The sequence below is a fragment of the Ambystoma mexicanum genome, chromosome 2p (assembly GCF_040938575.1).
Source record: "Ambystoma mexicanum isolate Mex_15411 chromosome 2p, UKY_AmexF1_1, whole genome shotgun sequence".
NCBI lineage: Eukaryota > Metazoa > Chordata > Amphibia > Caudata > Ambystomatidae > Ambystoma > Ambystoma mexicanum.
Window position 1 is genome coordinate 335,765,769 of NC_090923.1, and position 19,027 is coordinate 335,784,795.

Sequence of the window (19,027 nt, forward strand, 5' to 3'; positions counted from 1 at the left end):
AAGGACTTTGTGGTTCTGTTGCGTCAAAAGATATTGATGTGCTTTGAGGTGATCGGGGGCCAACGGGATAGATGCTGTAGGGTTGAGTACCAGAACTGCCGAGCCCAGTCCGGCGCTATTAGGATCATTGAACAGCTCGGTTCCTTTAGTCTGTGCAGTACTCTCACTATGAGCGGGATGGGGGAAAGGCATATAGGAATTTCCCTGTCCAATCCACTGAAGAATGCATCTCCTACTGACCGATGCTCTGGGTACCGGGATGCGAATTTGTGGAAATTTGTTGGCTTTGGTGGCGAAGAGGTCGATCTGTGGATGACCCGATTTGGCAAATATTCATTGGACTTCTTTCTCGCCTAGTTCCCGCTCGTGAGATGTCGTGTACTCCCTTCTCAGCTTGTCCGCTAAGACATTGTCCACCCCCGGAAGATGTTCTGCCTTGATTTGGACTCTGTGGCGCAAGGCCCAAGCCCATAACAGTTGAGCTTCTTGTGACGAAATCTCTGACCTCGTGCCCCTTGCTTGTTTGTCTAATGCATGGAGGGTGTATTGTCTGTCTGGACGGTCAGCACCTGTCCAGCTATTACTGGAAGGAAGGCTTTCAGCACCCATCGTATAGCCCTGAGCGCTAGAAAAGTGATGTGGAGCTGGGATTCTTGGGCGGTCCAAGTGCCCTTGGTTTGGAGGTCCGCCAGGCGAGCCCCCCCCAGCCCGACAGGGATGCATCTGTCCTGAGGAGAAGGGTAGATGTTAGAGTCTGGAATGGCATTCCTTGTAACATGTTTTGAGGTGTGTTCCACCATCGAAGTGCCTTGTGCACAGTTGTCGGTATCTGGATGATATCCTCACATGAACCGAGTGCTTGTTTCCATTGGTGATCCAGTGCCTCTTGAACTGGTCTCATACAAAGTCTGCAATTTGGTATGAGAAATATACATGAGAACATCATGCCCAGGAGGGATTTGAAAGAGCATGCCGTGGTTGTCCCTTTTTCCAGGAACCATGAGGTCAAGTGGAGGATAGCTGTTATTCTGTCTGCCGATGGTCTTACCCTGGGAATGCTGGTGTCGAATTTGGCCCACAGGAAGAGTACTGTCTTGCTGGGCAATGCGCAGGACTTTGTTTTGTTTATTGAAAAACCCAACCCTTGTAGGAGGTTTATTGCTCTCGAAACCGCCAAGCGGGAGAGTCTGGATGAGCTTGCCCTCATCAACCAGTCCAAATATGGGAAGACTTCTGTTCCTGTCGTCCTGAGTTTTGCTGCTACGGGTGCCAGACACTTGGTAAAAAGTCTTGCTGCTGACTTTAGCCCGAACGGGAGCACAGGGAATTGGAAATGTAACTCTCCTACAGCAAACCTGAGGAACTGTCTGTGGGCAGGGTGAATAGGAATGTGGAAGTAGACGTCCTCCAAGTCTAGAGTGAGCAGGAAGTTGTGCCCGTTTAGCCACAGTAGGACGATTTGCAAGGATATCATCTTGAATTTGATGCGCTTGATGTATTTGTTGAGCGCTCTCAGATCCAGAATGGGTCTCCACTGACCGTTTTTCTTCTTGATAAGAAAGAAACTAGAGTAGAAACCTCATCCCTTCTGCTGACATGGGACAGATTCTATTGCTGCTTTTTGCAGCAATTTGTGAATTTCGGACATGACGTGCTTTAACAGATGTGCCTTGTGAGAGGTGGGAGCAAGGGATGGCGGTTGATCTATAAATTCTATGGTGTGACCCTCGCGGATCACCTCCAACACCCACTTGTCTGATGTTATAGATTGCCAATGATGAGAAAAATAGGCTTACTCTCCCACCCCCCAACCGGGGTGTGACGTTGAGGGGGAAGACATGGTTTGTCAATTTTGTTTGCTCTGGGCTTTGCCCTGCGTGGAGCCGCGCCTTTCCCTCTGGGAGTACCTGCTAGAGGATTGGTGGTACCCGTTCTCCTGGAATGTGTTTCCCTGCCTCTTTTGGCCATAGGAGGGACGATTAAATTCTGTGTATTTTGAGGATGAGCCTCAAAAAGGATGAAAAAGACCTATGGTCTTTGTCCTTTAGGGAACTGATGGCTCGAGCTGTGTCCGTGTCATTCTTTATCCCTTTCAGGTGGTCATCAACATTTTTATCAAATAAGTCTTGATCATCAAATGGCATGTCCAATATTTGTGCCGGGATTTCCGGTCTGAAATTTATAGCTTTCATCCAGGCCTGTCTCCTCAGTACAGTACCATAGGCCATTTGTCTGAATTCTGATTGAGCCACATCAACTGCTGCGTCAATCATATGATCTGAGGTAGCTTCCCCGTCTGCGATGATTGATCTGGCTTCTTCCAGGAGAACTGTTGGTACATTTTTATACCAGTTTAGACATACAAAGCCAAAGTTCGCGGTCAAACATAGCTGTCATGGCTAGTGCTTTGCCCACTCTGATGGTGAGAGATGCTGAGGAGGATATCTTTCTGCCCATGGCCTCTAACTTACGACCTTCCTTGTCTGGAGGGGCTGATAATGGCGATGAAGGATTGGCTAACTTTTTTCTGGCTGCCACAGTGATGACAGAACATGGCTTAGTATGTCCCCTTAGACAAAACAGTGCTGTATCAGGAGCTTTGTATTTCCTTTCAGGTCTTGAAACCAGAGCAGGAGTGGATAATGGTGTGGCCAGTATCTTAGACCCAGATTCCCATATGGTATTGAGAAGAGGAATGGTAGTGACCGTTCTTCCGATGTGACTTGTAATTTGAATAAGTCTGCGGCTTTGCTGATAATGGTATGAAATGAAACTAAATCGTCCGGTGGTGAAGAGACACCTGGAGAGTCTTTCTTTCTAGGTTTCTCAACAATGTAATCGTCCCATTCGCTATGAGTGTCAGGCTCATGCGTGATCTCACCTTCCTCGGGGTCCGAGAAATCCCCAAAAGGGTCCTCCTGCCAATCTGAGACTGATGCAGTCGATGGCACCATTGTCAGATCTCGAATGGTGATCTTGGTCCATGCGATGTCGGAGACAGGACCCTTGTCGGTGAAGCACTGAGTGTCCTGCTCCTGGATCTGCGAGGAGGCTCAGGTGAGTGTGTTCTTTGATGTGGTCTGCTCCTAGTAGGCGAATGTCTTGGTGTGCTTTGCTGAGGTGAGATGTCCCTCCGAGGGGATCTTAATTCATTTGATACAGATGACCTATTTTCCTTTTGACATCTGTTAAATTCTTCGATGATCCTTGCATCCGTAGTCGGATGCCAGGGAGGACTGTGTTCCTTGAGGGTGAGAAAAGGTTGCTCACCAACAAATTCTGTGTCAGAAAACTCCTCTTAAAGAATGTCAGGGAGTTCTGTCATCTCTCTTAAAGGAGATAATTGTGCTCCTATTGGGAGTTTCTGAAATAGGAGGCACTGTTCTCATGGTTTGGGAAGACTGCTTTCAATGGATGGCATAACAGTGGCCTCCGCGAGAGGCGTTTTTCCGTAGATGAAGAAGTTTGTGGTGTCGTGGGCAATGACTTTGTCGACGGCTGATGGTCTTTATCCGTCGACGAGAGCTTGGCGAGTGATGGGATTCCTTCGTCAACGATTGTTTCGTGGATGCGGATTTCGACGAGGATTTGGTCGTCGATGAGGAGGTTTGAAGTGTCGTCGTCGTGGACGATAAGAGTTTCGTCAATGGCTTGGTCGTCAATGGGCCTCTATCCTTATTGCTGCTCGTAGATGGCTTCTCTATGGACGACTGACAACCCCCCTGCCCCCACCCGGTTTTCTGAAAACGCCTCCTTACCTTTGGAGGTGTTTTTTTTCCTCATGATGCTGTATTTTGTGGTCTCCAGAGTCCAAGGGAGGTATGGAAGAAGTTAAATCCAGCTTCCTCTTACTTTTATGAGAGAAAGATGTACTCCTTTCCACTGAAGAGGCGCTTCTCTTAGAAGTTTGCCTCTCAGATGGTTTGCTGGAATGTATAGGAGCTGTTTTGGCAGATTCCTCGTCAGAAGACAGACCTTTGGCTTCTAAATGCAAAGAAGTCTTCCGTGACTGTCTTGCAGGGTTTTGTTTGAGAGAGTCCTGCAAATGTCACATGTATTGATATCATGGATAAAGGCAGTAGATGCATTGTTCATGTGGATCCTTCATGTAGACAAGTTTCTGCATGCCCCTCGTGCAGTCCCCGAATAGGGAAGGCTTCCGTCATGACCCTTGCCCCCCTGGCCCTCACTGGCAAGTCAGCCTTCCAGTTAGGGCCAGGTCAAAGGCCTTAAAACCTCATCCAAGACTATCTTGGAGTCAATCCTGGCGCCTTTGGCGCCAGGCTCATAACCATCATGAAGGCCAACATTAGAATGGGACTACTTAACTTGGGGGGGTTCAGCCAACATGGAGGCACACACATAGCTCAATAACAAGGAACTGAGCTATGCGGTCTAGTCTTTTGGGTGTGGCAGGCCTGGGACTACTTTACCTGGACTACTTTGGGTGTGGCAGGCCTGGGACTATTTTACCTGGACTACTTTACCTGACACTATTTAAACCACACCCAAACAGCAGAACATGCTTTGCTTTATTCTGCTGTGGGCAGCGTAACGCTCACCGTGTCCATTTCTTTGATGCCAGCTTACCTGAAACCAAGGACCTGCAGAGAGAGAAAGAACACTACGAAACTTCCCTGGAACAGTATCCTTTCTTCAATCCATCGCCGCCTTCAGTTCTCACCTGAAGGTACAAACTCCATCATCCAGAACCGCATGCATCCTGGAATACCATAACCTGGAAAGAGGGGAAAGAAAGACAGCATTAGTAAGCATTTACTCACGTTTGCTTCCGAAGGAAGAAAGCCACACAATTCTTACCTGGGTAGTCATCTCCTGGTCAGTATCATTGCTGGAACATTATGGCGCTCGGCGAGGAACATCGCAACCTGCAAGGAGAGAAAAGACACAGGTTAGCAATATAAAAGGTGAAACAGCGCTGCACATCGTGCATTACTCACCGGACAGCATCACGCACACCGCGCTTTCGCCTATTGGCCCATGCTCATCTTCAAACTGCATGACAACTCCAAAATACCTTTCCATACTTAAAAGGAAAGAAGCAAGATATTATTATTCCAACTAAGAGGAACATAAGAACTGCATATAAAGACTGTAAAGCAGAAAACCTACGGAGTCGCAGCAGGCCTGGATTCCCACAGGGGGGGCTTGCACCAGTGAAGTAACTTGGTCGCTGCTCGCCCCCCACATCTACACGCCCCTGCCACGAGGAGCAGGACGGAGAATCCACCTTCTACAATATTAAGGTGAGGAGACGGCCCAAGGGGGAGGAAAGAGTTGAGGCCAAGGGAGGTGGGAAAACAAAGACAATCTGGTATTGAATCCAGCTCTCCTATATTGCAGACCCATCTTTAACCAGAGGCCATACCAATGGACCGGGAGAGGGTTCGAGAGTGCAAATCATCCAACCAGGGCTGGGTGGCGTCCCAGTGGATACCAGGTGAGCACAACAGCTTCTTGGCAGTTTGAAGTTCAGCCATGCTGGAGCTGAATTTCACTTGACGAATTTAGGGTGAGAAAATAAATGTTCTGAGCCCAAGAAACCAGTATAGATATCCCCTTAACAGAGGAATAAGATAGAATATTTAAGAATATAAACTATCTAACAAAGAGAAGAAATTTCAAAAGCTCAGAGAGCTGGAGGAATCCCTCCGTCAGACTGCTGTGAAAAATCTAAAGATGGCTGACTGGGGCAGAGCATAAACCCTGCCACCTCATTGGTTGGGGCCATAAAGGACCAAAGTGAGGTGGAGGGACTACACAAGTGAATGGCTCATAGACCATAAGGAGCAATCTATATTCATATTCTATGGAAATAATGTATATATTTAAAGTTTTTAATAATTATTTCAATCACTAAGGATTCCTGGTCTGACAACAGGGAATATTCAAGCATCTGAATCTATGACAGATCCAATGCTGGAAAAGTAACTAGACTACTTTAAGGTGTTACAAATTAGGTTATATGCTTTGGTCTGTGCACCTTCAAGCATAGTGTTGCGTTTTTATGAATGTGGTTATATATAATGTGATAGTATTTATTCCTCCCAGGATTTACCTGTGCATGTTTGTATTTAAGTAAACCATTTATTTTTACAATCCATAGTGTTTCAGTGTTTCTTTAAATCATTTGCATTACAATTCCTTTGTACTGATTCTACAACCCACTCTTCGTCCTATGATAAGCCTGGCTGCTCGGTCTACGCTACTCTGAACTCAGGTAGTACAGCCTTATAGTAAGAGTGGAGTGTTGTACTGCCTCAGTTGGATGGTTTAATAAGCTCTTAGTTGGACTTCAGCAGAAAAACTGTCCTAACAAGAGGGCAGCCTCATCTGTATTCCAGGTTTCCCATTTTCTGGTGGTAGCAATTTTACTCCTGACGTTTTACATTGAGAGCTACAGCCATCTTTTCTTCTTCTTCCTCCTCCTCATCATTGGATTCAGCTCCAGTGGTTGACTTATCTTCAGTTTCCAGATTCAGGCCACAAGCTACATTCAAACTTTGGGGGGTGGCTATACTTTTAGGATAGCCAGCCTCCCAGTTAAGACTAGCATGCCAGAAGACAAAGGGCTGCAGCAATTCGGACTCGTCGATCATTCCCTGTCTTCACAGACACTCTGGAGCCTCAGCGGCCTACTCAAAGGGTTCCCGCCGAAGACAAAAAAAATCAAACCAGGAGCTCCCCTCCTAGGACTGCAGAAGGGCCAAGAAAGGGCAAACACACTGAAAATGGCGAAAAAAGAAAGCCACCATTCTAGTGAATGGTGACCCTTCTGTGCATTACCGTGGCTGGTTTGACAGCCTGTGGGTAAGAATCACACAGAAGTAGGTAGACACGTCCACTGCCACCATCCAGAATAGTAAGCTTGCCACTGTAAAAGAAATGTTACAGGATCAGTGAGTAAAAGAAGGGTGAGTGGGTAAGAAGATTTCAACTCATTCAGGAACATAGAAAAAGAATCCACAAGTCCAGCAAAAAGTGCTGGGGGTCTCACAGGTTAAGGAGATTTAGCATAAACATCTAACCTAACCATACTCCTCTTCGTAGAATATCTTGGCTTCTACAGCGATCTGTTAAATGGCTGCAAAATTCTTCCTTTTATCCAGGTTTCAAGCTAGAGTCAGCCTCAAGCCCACCAATGGTAAGGAACGGCACCAGTGAAACTGGCAGGTGCTGTGCAATTATTGACAACTTCTGGCAACCACGTGTGTCTGGCAACAGACACCTTGGCATGGATTTGGACTGGGACCAGAAAATACGAGTCTCCACATCTTGCCACAAACACACACCATGCTGCTTTTACCGGGAAAGCTAGGGCTTTCCCCAGGCTACATATGGCAGTGAGGGCTGTAAAAAAGCCAATGGCTAAAGTACAGTCGAAAATCTTGTGGCACGGCCATTTTAGAGTATATGCTACTCTAAAAGACATGAAGAGGTAAAATGGAAAAGCAGACACAACAATTAAAAAACATTGTAGAAAATCATCTGCTGCCACCAGCCAGTCTTTGACACAACATGCAAGCAACAAAGTTAGGAAAAACAGTAATACGGACACAAATGATCTCTACTACACCTCACTTAAGATGAAGCGCATGTAGGGCAAAATAAACAGAATTCCACAAGGGAGGACAGAGTTATCCTACACCTACAGCCATAGGGACTGATCAGTGCCCCCAAACCAGTTTAGCAAGCCAAGTTAAGTAAAAATACATTTACAAAACAGCAACAACTTGGGGGCGTTCCATAGAGGTCTGTAGAGGGAAAGCAGCAAAAAAACATTGTTTGCAACCATAACATAGATGAATAGTCAGGCATAGTCTCAGAGGGTGGTAGGTTGTGTTAAGTACAGTTAACATGAGTAACGGGTGTCCACAGGGGTACCTATGAAAACATAGAAGGCAACAGGCCCAAAACATTCCAAACTAAGCAATTAATTCTGTCTCAAAACTAACATTGTCCAACAGCCAACAAACAGGAACTACTAACAAAAATCGTGCAAGTGTTGAAAACCCTCTAAAAGAAAAGAATAAATATGCATAAGAGGCACACTGCACACACTACAACAACGATGTAGAAAATGGCTGCAGGTGACTAAAGTATTCTCAATGCTTAGTTTATAGTCAGAGTGAGCAGACATTTTGTTTGATTGAATTAAGGCTCTTCCGTGGGTGCTTACAAAATGTATTAACAGAATTCTCACTAAGTGAGTGCTCTCTCCCTAATGTTTCAAACTTTTAAAATCATACTATAGGGAATACATGAATAATTGTGGGACTAAAAAGAAAGCGAAGATAATCATCAACGTGCCATGGAAAGTCATAAATGCAATACTGAAATGCAAGTACAATTGAAAAACTCTTATTACCTGCGTAAGCTCATAAGCTCTATAGGCCAACAAGGAGTTTACTCTATTGGCATTCTTTGAGACATGACATTCATGCTTCGGAGTTGGATCTAGTCCTCTTTTACTTGCTGAATCAAGGTTTTTGCCAGGTTGATCAAAAATGCTTTTAATTTTTCCCTAGAAAAAAAATCAAGTATTATTTAATACAATCTGACAGATACAATATTACACATCCACTTGTTTTGACTTGCTTAAAAAGTCAAACAAAAAAAAGTACCTTTATGATTTTGAATATAACAACATCTCCACTTGCACCAGGCTCTAGAGGATTAGCTTGTAGTAAATCTGCAAACCTCGATAGATAAACACCTAAAGAACAAATATAGGATAAAAACATGAGGCTTTTCACATCCAACAAGCAATTTGAAGCTTTTTTCAGTATCGGATGCAGTACATACATTTTCAGTGAACTCTAGTACCTTTATTGTGACACAATGTTACTTACCTGCAACAATAGCTTTCCATCACAGCTAAATTCTATGAGCTAGTTGAAAGGTCTCAAAGGGAAAGCACAGGCCCATTTTCTCTCTAGAAACTCAGGCCTGTACAGCCACACAGAAAAAAAAGAACTAACTGAATTGTTCGGTTGAGCTAAACTGATTTATAAAGCTCATACTTTTGCCACTTATGGGCATTGTGGCTTGGAGCAGAAAGCATTGTACAAACATTACTGTGATAGGTATTAACTTGGCTTTAGATCATTATCAACAAGTCTGAGTTTGACTGACAATGAGTTCCAGCGAGAAGTCATCAAAAAAGGAACAAGCACCCACCCATTTCACAAATTGGATCTTGGGGGTCAATAAGGAACTGTATGCGGTTGAGCAAGAGTTGTGCGCCTTACAGTGGGTAACTTGATGATCCAGTAAGTTAGATTTGACGAATAAAGTATTTACAAAACAGAAGATCTTAAAGTCAATCTCCAATCCCTCAAGAAAGCCAAACAGACCCATATCAAACTGGCTTTAAGACCACTTAAATAGAGGGTGGGCAAACGTATTCTGTATCATATTGAGGGGGTCAAATAAGTAATTACATTAATCAATACAGGGTGTGTGAAAAGCATTGGGTAGCACGACTATCACTGAACAAGAAGAAAGAGGTTTTGGGTAATTTTATTTGGGCATTTATTCGGGCATTATTTGGATTTGGAGGGTAGGAGGGTTTTTTTCTGGTGGGAGAGGTTCTGTCTCCCATCCCTGAGGGTGGGGGGGCACCCGTACAATGTGGAGGAAAGGGACTAAGAGTACGTTAGTCACTATGGTGAGTAACTAATAATGTCCGCAGCTTTCGATACCATCAATCACATGATTCTACTAGACAGACTACAAACACTAGGAATCAAAAGCACAGCCCTTTCGAAGATCTCTTCCTTCATCTCTAACCGGTCGCTAATCATGCACCTCCATATCACTTCCAGTTTGCAAAGGTGTTCCCCAAAGAGCATACATGTCACCGCTAATCTCAATTTATACATACAACCCATTCCCGCAATCATCCGTTCCTACAAACTTACCTACTACAACTACGCAGACGATACCCAGATCATCCTCAAAATCCCAAATTCCAAAGGATCCGGCTACCCGGACCGGTCATCGTGCCTCTCTGATATGGATGACTGGATGCCGACCAACCACCTCATGCTCAACCTGGGAAAACCGAAATCATACTCTGCTGGAAAACATTACTCATCCCCCAACCAATCCCTTGGCCCGAATCACTAGGACAAGCACCGTCACCTTCAAATGTGGTTACAAACCTTGGATGCGAATTCGACTCGATGTATCCCTCACCTTACGCACCCACCAGTGTATCCAAAACCTGTTTCTTTCACTTAGTTATCCTCAGGTGGATTTTACCCTACCTCACCTATCCCCAACGCTTCTCAGCTATCAACGCCATTATCCTCTCCCACCTGGACTATGCGAACTGCCTCTACCTAGGAGCCCCCACATCCCAACTACGGAAACACCAAAGAATCCAAAATACGGCAGCACGCCTGCTCATTAACCTTCCCGCCAGAGAACACATCACCGGACACCACCACATACCGCTCAACACTGCTTGCAGACTAGTACTCCAGGTAAGCCAGCAGATTTTATTGTGGCATTCCTGATCCACCATCAACCCACCCTCAACAACATTCCCAACCAAAAAGCACCCGAGCTAAGCCAGCAGCCTTCGCTGTGGCTACACTCGCATCATACTCACTGCGCCCCTGCCCACCAGTCCACATGAGCGACAACTAACAATGAGATAAGTGGCCCTGGTTAACACACACACAAGATCAACTATTCACTGCCACTGTTAAACCGCATCGCTCATTCTGGGTAAGCTCCCAACACTAGCAATCCCCCACCACAAACCTATTCCCCAAGCTAGGCGCAACAAACTATCCATGACTGTTACATTACAGATACTTACTATACAATAGGCTGAAACCTACGGCCTTTCAGGTATACCCCCTCCACCTAAATGAATCTAGGTGTAGCCCCCTCCGTTTGTTTGTCATATGTGGAGACCTCCTACACTGCGAAACCTGGGCCACGTGCCCACGATACAGGATTCTCAATTTTAGGTGCAGCCTCCACCATGGCTTACTATATGACGAGTTATACTGCAGGGTGATATCCAGGCCTCTCTCCCACTATACAGAATCCTCAAATCTAGGTGTAGCCTCGATCTAGGTTTACCATATGCTTAAACCTTTGGCACTGTGAAACATAGGCCTTTCTCCCACTGTACAGGATCCTCTTAGCTAGGTTTTGACTTTGTCTCTGTTTATTATGACAATGCATTACTTACCGTAAAAGCATTTCTGATGGTTGTATCTGCTTAGATTCACATGCTGTGCATAGGTCCGACATCCAGTGGTCACTGCGGAGTATTGCATTTTGTTTTTCGTAGTCGAAAAGGGGACGTCGACAAGGCGTGTCTGAAACACTATCCCTATAGTGACGTGCGTTGTACCCACAATCCCTCACGCGTCGAGGTCCCTCTGTTTGTATTTTTCTGCCCTGAGGGAGCCTTCTATACGTGAGTGAGTACAGAAAAGAGAGAGATATAGAAAAGGATGTCTATGTTCCTTCCATCCGAGCGGGAAGGAAGGGTGGGCGCATGTGAATATAAGCAGATACAACCATCAGAAATGCTTTTACGGTAAGTAATGCATTGTCTTCTGATGTTTGTTAATCTGCTTAGAATCACATGCTGTGCATAGACTAGCGAGCAGTACTCAGAGTTGGCGGTGGGTTATGAGAAGGAACAGTAGAGAAAAGATGTCTTAATACCGCCTGTCCCACCTGGGAGTCAGATCTCGAGTGTGCATCTAGACAGTAGTGTTTTGTAAAGGTGTGCACAGAACTCCAGGTAGCCGCTTTGCAGATGGAGTCAAGGGGAACATTTGCAATGAATGCTATGGACGCCCCCGTGCCTCGAGTAGAGTGTGCTCTTGGCTTAAAGGGCAGTTCTCTCTTAGCAAGAGTATAGCAGAGAGTGATGCATTGAACAATCCATCTAGAAATAGTGGACTTTGAAACTGCATCCCCTTCTCTTCCTGCTGCCACCGAGACGAAGAACTGATTAGTCTTCCTCAGTGGTCTGGTTCTTTCCATGTAGAACATGACCGCTCTGCGCACATCTAGTGTGTTCAGACTTTTTTCTCCCAAGTTGGAAGGATTTTGAAAGAACTTTGGTAGTTCTATAGCCTGGTTTACGTGGAATTTCGAGATGAATTTCGGTGCAAACCTTGGGTGCGTGCGTAGAACCACCTTATCTCTGTGAACTGTAACGAAGGGGTCTAGAACAGAAAGAGCCTGTAGTTCACTTACTCTCCTGATGGAGGTGATAGCTATTAGAAAAGCAGTCTTAAGAGTGAGGTCCTTAAGAGATGCTTTGTGCATGGGTTCAAATGGTGAGCCCATGAGTCTGGTAAGTACCACGTTAAGGTCCCATCCGGGAGCTGGGTCAGCTATCGGGGGGTGTATTCTCTTTACTCCCTCCATGAAGGCCTTTATAACAGGGATCTTCCACCACGACACTGAGTTGGGAAGTGGTGTATGCAGAAAGTGCCGCTAGGTGGACTTTAATGGAATTGAACACTAGACCTGAATCCAATAAATGGGTCGGATATAGAACAATATGTGTGGGAGAGCAGTCAATCGGGTTGATGCTCTTTCCTCTGCACCAGATGACAAATCTCTTCCACTTGCTAGAATAGCAGTGGCGAGTGTTAGGTTTTCTGGCTTCCCTGAGGATGTCCATGCATCTCTGCGGGAGCTGTAGATGTCCAAATTCTATGATCTCAGGAGCCAGGCTGCTAAGTTCATGTTCTGGGGGCATGGATGCAGAGTCCTGCCCTTGTCTTGTGACAGCATGTTGTACGGGCAGGGGAGTTTCACTGGGGGAGATAGAGACATCTCCATCAGGTGAGCGAACCATGGCTGTCGGGCCCACATTGGGGCCACCAGTATCATGGTCACTTGTTCCAGGTGCATCTTGTGCACCACCTTGTTGAGAAGGGGAGTCGGGGGAAAAGCGTAAACAAATTTCCCTGACCATTGAATCGACAGACCGTTCCCCTTGGAGTGGTTCTGGGGGTACCTGGAGGCGTAACTTTGGCATTGTGCGTTCTCCAGGGTTGCGAACAGGTCTATTTCTGGGAATCACCATTGCGTGAAGACGTCGAAGACGATGTCTTCGTGCAGTCGCCATTCGTACTCTTCGGGCAGGGGGAAATCTCTGCTGAGTTTGTCTGCCAGCAGATTGAGTTCCCCTGGTACATGTTGTGACAGTAGGAACATGTTTTGTTTGAGAGCCCACTTCCATATATTCTGGGCCAGTTTGGACAGTCCTGGAGAGTGGGTGCCCCCCTGCCTGTTGATGTAGTACATGGCTGTGGTGCTGTCTGTAAGGACCATCACTGTTTTGCCTTGTAGGTGTTCCTGGAAGGCTTTTAGCGTCTTGAACACAGCTAGTAGCTCCAGTAGATTTATGTGTTTGGATGCTACGTTCGGAGTCCACACTCCGTGAGCAGTCTGATGGGATAGGTGAGCCCCCCCATCCTGTGAGGGATGAGTCTGTGGTTAGAGTGGCTTCCGCCGCGGGTGTGGCAAAGGGTTTCCCTCTTACCAGGTTTTCCTTTGTCCACCACCGTAGCGAGAGAACCAAGGCCTGCGAGACCACCACTAGATCGTCCCATAGTCCGCTGGCCTGACACCACTGGCTGTTGAGCCACTCTTGCATTGGGCGCATGCGCAGGCGCGCGTGAGGTACCAAATAAATACACAACGCCATCATTCCTAGCAAGCGCATTGCTTTGCGTACCGTCACCTCTCGACCGGCCACATATTGAGGGATCTGAAACAGCATGTTTTGGACCCTCTCGTTGGAGGGGAAGACGAGGCCGTCCTTTGTTTGAATTAGAGCCCCTAGGAATTGTTTGATAGGTTGGACTTCTTTTCGTTGATGGAGAAGCCCAGCTGGAACAAAAGGTCTACAGTCCTTTGGGTATTGGAGAAGCATGTTTCGTAAGAATCCCCTGTTATGAGCCAGTCCTCGAGGTAAGGGTAAACTGGGATGGACAACCTGCGCAGGTGGGCCGCTGCTACTGCCAGTACCTTTGTGAATACCCTTGGTGCAGATGCTATGCCGAAGGGTAGCACTCTGAACTGGTAGTGTTTGCCCTCTATCATGAACCTGAGGTATTTTCTGTGCGCTGGCAACATTAAAATATGAAAGTATGCATCTTTCATATCTAGTGTTGTCATGTAATCTCCTTGTGATAGCAGGTTGATCACTTCCTGTAAGGTCACCATACGAAACTTCTGGGGTTTGACAAACTTGTTCGCTGGGCGCAGATCTAATACAGGGCGCATGGTTAGATCCTTTTTGGGTACAAGGAAGTACACTGAATAAATACCTTCCGCTACCTGAGATAGAGGCACGACCTCTATGGCTCCTTTTTCCAGCAGTTGTTCTACTTCTTGGAGAAGGATGGCAAGGTGTTCTGGTGTCATGTGTCATCCCCTCGGGGGTCTGTATGTTGGGGAACCGTTGAATTCGATGCAGTATCCGTGGGCTACGGTGGAAAGTACCCAGCGGTCTGACGTTATTCCCTCCCATGCTGGAAGAAGGGATGTTAGCCGTCCCCCGACCGGTGTTGCATGGGAGGGGACGCGAATCTTCGCGTCACTTGGTGTTGTTGGGGGCTTGGGAGCCTCTGGGGGTGGACCCCCGACCTCTCCCTTTGCCACGGCGCTGGCCTCTTTGGCTGTACTGCACACTATTGGTCTGGTAATTGGTGGCAGGGTACTGTTGCTGCTGATTCTGTTGTTGGCGTTGGCCACGAAAAAAGCGTGTGTTGCCATAGCCGCGTCTGGTAGTGGGCTTAGAGATCTGGTCAAGAGTTTTCATAGTATCAAACTCTTTTTTAGCCATCTCCAGAGCCTCATCCACCACTTTCCCGAAGAGGTTTGAGTCTTCAATAGGTTTATTTATTAAAGACGCCCGTGTCTCCGGTTTGAACCGCAACATACGCAGCCATACATGGCGTTTTAGGAGTATTCCCTGGACCAGGGAACGTCCCGCTGTCTCTGCAGCATCCAGAGAGTTCTTCACAATGCTCTGGTTGACCTGGGTTCCTTCGCCAATAGTCGATAGCAGGCGTGTCCGTAGCGATTCCGGCGCTTCTTCGGCGTCTTTGCACAGTTTGGCCCACTGCGCGTCCGCGTAGCTAGCTAGCAAGGAATTGTTGTTCGCAATTCTTGCAGAAAAGGCAGCCGAGGATGTGACTCTCTTTGCAAGGGCATATAATCTCTTGCCCTCCTTGTCAGGTGGTGCCTCGCTGGTGGACAGCGGCACCCCTGCCCTCTTCCTTGTATTAGTTACTACAAGGGAGTCAGGAATAGAATGTCCCCTGATGTACAGCGGGTCTGAGGGTGAAGGAGTGAAAAGTTTTACAATTCTTGGATTAACTCCTCTGATTAGTGCGGGCGTGGATAGCGAAGGTATGATTCTTCTCTTCACTGAAGCGAGGAGGGGAATGGTCTGGCTGACCGGGGGTTTCTCCTTAATTACTCTTTCCACAAAGTCTATTTCAGGAGAGATCTCCCCAGTGTCCAGTTCGAAATGTGCTGCTGCTCTGCGCAACAGGGCATTGAATGTGGGCTGATCGTCTATGGGAGACGTGTTCCTAACAGGTGAATTGTCAGGAGGATTTAGGTTCAGGACATCAGTGTCCGAATATACTGATGGGGATTGCCAGGGATGTGAAGGCCCTTCTTCTGGATCTTCTCCGAAGCCTTCTCCTACTATGTCTGTGTCTTCCAGACCTTCCTCCTGGTTCTGTCCCTCTTCATCGTCCACAAATTCATCCTCCTCCAAGTATTGCTCCTCACCAGTGAGGTCATACACATTATGGAAATCTGAGGCTGTGTCCTGCTGGGAGGGGTTGAATAGTCTCGGATATTTAGCCCTGGGGTCCTCCTGAGGCCCTTCTCTTGTTCTCTTGGGAGTGGGAGGGTTCTAGGTCTTCAAAAACCTCTCCATCCTCTCCATGCAGAGATGGAGCCTTTCCATGGTCTCATGGGGTACCCCTGAGCGGTCTAGCGGGGGGAAATTAGTGTCTTCCGCCTGAAAACGGCTCGACCTCTCCCATAACGTCGAGGAAAGTGTTCCGTCGCCTTCAGAAAAGCCTTCCGGTGTGCTGGGGGTCCCCCCGACTGAAGGGGGTAGTCCCTGTCTTTCTTCGGGCCTTTTCGGCGTGTCTTTCGACCTTTGCGTAGCGCTCGATGTGTCTTTCGGCGTACGCTTTTGGGCATCGGCTACAACGATCCTCGCCAAGCTCTCTGCGACTAGTTTGTCAGAGGAGGGCTGTGGTTTCGACGTTACGGGTGTCGATCGTTCTACGGCGGCGTGCGCTCTCTGCTGGTGCGCGCCGGCCGATGGTTTGGGGGTGGCGCCCTTATTTGCCGAAAGCCCAGTCGCTGGTCGCAGCTGCAGTTGCGAGAGGGGCTTCGAACCTGAACGGTCCGAGGAGGCCGCCGGTGGAAGAAGAGCCGTGGGTTGTCATATGGGTGGTATCGTGTGCGTCAGTGTCGCCGGGGTGTTCATCCCCATAAGCAGGGCGCGAGCCGAGCCAGTCGGGGCCGGGGACAGACGATGAAGAGCGCGAGCGCTCTTTAGAGGGGTCTACGACTTCCGTAGTGGAGGTCTTGTTATCACGTTCCTCGTCACTGTCGGTGGTAGCAGCGGCGGGTGAGGAATCGGCCTTCGACATCGCGTAGGCCGCCCACCTCTTGACCCTACGGTCTTTTAGAGTCTTTGGCTTAAGAAGCCAACAAGCCGTGCAACCCTCCTCCTTGTGATCGAGGGGCAAGCAGCGGTTACACCGTGAATGCTTGTCCTTCCAAGTGAACTTGCCCTTGCAACGCGGGCAGAACCTAAAGGGTGTCCTCTCCATAGCTGAGGCAATAAATCGTGATAACGACCCCAAGGGAAAGGAAGGGGAAAGGGAAAGGCATTCTCAGAAAGGAAACAGATGTCCCACGACCCCACTCTCCCTACTGTATTTGGCCTGTGAGGCCAGGCCACGTGTTCGGCAACGCCGAAGGATCTCCTCCGCTCGTCCCCTCCGTCGAAGATCTTGCTCGGCGGAGAAACAGCTCAACTGCATCGAGTGAGGGATCTATGTGTTATATATTATTAAGAAAACGACCAAAGGTCGAGGAGATGAAATCTGCAATGTCTCTCGAGGAGCTCCGCGTAAAGGCGACCAGTAGCTGGGCGGAAAAAAACAATCTGAGGGACCTCGACGCGTGAGGGATTGTGGGTACAACGCACGTCACTATAGGGATAGTGTTTCAGACATGCCTTGTCGACGTCCCCTTTTCGACTACGAAAAACAAAATGCAATACTCCGCAGTGACCACTGGATGTCGGACCTATGCACAGCATGTGATTCTAAGCAGATTAACAAACATCAGAAACACTGATACGAGCTACATAATAAAACCTAGGCCCATCGCTACAGGACTCTCAATCCTAGACCAAGATACATAAGCAATCTCGCAGCCTACGGTACGTATAGCTCACACCACTAGTGTGGAAACAGGCCGCAGGCACGGCCAAACATCCATGCACGATAGAACACGTCTACTGCTAAGCACATCCGGCCTAGTTTCCATAGCCGTCCAGACAAACACCTGACGTACCCCAACACCTCTGCCACTAGCATACAGCGACCACCACCCGAAAGGCACCCGGTATAGCTGGCCTCACATCTCGACAACAGCAACCTATCTCTAACCCTCAAGAGCACCCACTCAAGCAAGTGTCTGACCTCTACAGGGCTGCTTAGTCGAGCCTTGCCAGCCACCCAAGTCTTAGAATGGCAAACACGCACAAACGCATCTAGGCTAATCTCCCTAGAATATCTATCCACATAGACTACGGTCACCAAGGGCATTCCAACCAAGGAAAAAGCGCATTGAGGCCACACAAGTGAGGAAAGAGCGCTATAGAAATAACAAAATACAATACAACACAGTAGAACGATCTCATTGGTCTGGCCAGAGAGATTGTGATGATTCCCAAAACTAAAATACACACATGTCCCACAGGGAGCCCAGACATCATTATTATTAGGGTATTTATTAAGCACAGACCTAACTTTGGGAAGCAACTGAGAGCTTTGCAAGTCAAAGGGGATTGGGGGGACATGGTGAGGGAAGCAGAGAAACAAGGTAACAGGAAACCAACAATGGGGTCAGGGGGGTGTGGGGGGGTTTGGGGAGGGGATCTTCCCAGTTCACTATAATAGGGGGCCTTCCCAGGGCTGATTTTGGAAATCCATCCCAACAGGAAGAAAGGAATTGCTCACAAAAACAGATTGCTTTTAGCAGGAGGGCAGATGTCATGGGGAGCAAGAATATTCTCTTTGCTACATGGATGCAGGTGTCTTCAACAAACAAAAAGGAACAGTTATATCACAGAACAATGAAATATGGCGTGACTTTCTAGTCTTCCAATTTTCAGTAGAATACATTTGTGAACTCACAAGAAGTTTTCCTACATAGGAATGAACTAGGGGACCGGCACTGTTGCATGCAATGACAAAATAAATTACACTGCTACTTTAAGACAGCCAGCAGTTTTCTGATACCATCATGTCTTGAACTGTCAGTTTAAGAGGGTTCTATTTCACGGGACTTCTGAAGGAAAGAAAAAAAACGTGCTCTCCTTTGAATATTCACCCAGACTCCGCCTCCTGATTTAGATGGGAGAGGAGAAGGGTTGGCAGGTTCATTATGAATTAGGTTTATATGCAAGTAGCATTTATTTCAACATCATGGGATATTCACTGGGGGGGCAGGTGGGATGGCCAGCATGTGAAGAGGAGGCATGTGAGCTATAAGTGCTATTTGTAACAAAATATCAGTTAATAATCCTGCTCGACCTCAGTATGAATTTTCCCAGTTGCTTGGAGGAAGTGCTCTGCCCTACTAGCTGAAATCCAAAAGCTTCTAGATACCAGGATAGTTGTGTCATGTTCCTTGGATCCCCCTCCACAACACTAAAATGGCCAGATGGGCCCGTTTG

At 47.4% G+C, this 19,027-nt stretch overlaps 1 protein-coding gene across 3 annotated transcripts in view; it reads right to left on the reverse strand.

Moving 5' to 3' along the window:
• TASOR (transcription activation suppressor) overlaps positions 1 to 19,027 on the reverse strand; it is a 1,979,545-nt gene that overhangs the window by 1,755,225 nt on the left and 205,293 nt on the right. For all 3 annotated transcript variants that reach the window (XM_069643664.1, XM_069643665.1, XM_069643666.1), the window contains exons 5-6: positions 8,646 to 8,737; positions 8,390 to 8,545 (exon numbers count right to left, since the gene is read on the reverse strand). In XM_069643664.1, coding sequence (XP_069499765.1) covers positions 8,390 to 8,545; positions 8,646 to 8,737 — 248 coding nt within the window. The remainder of the gene's footprint in view (positions 1 to 8,389; positions 8,546 to 8,645; positions 8,738 to 19,027) is intronic.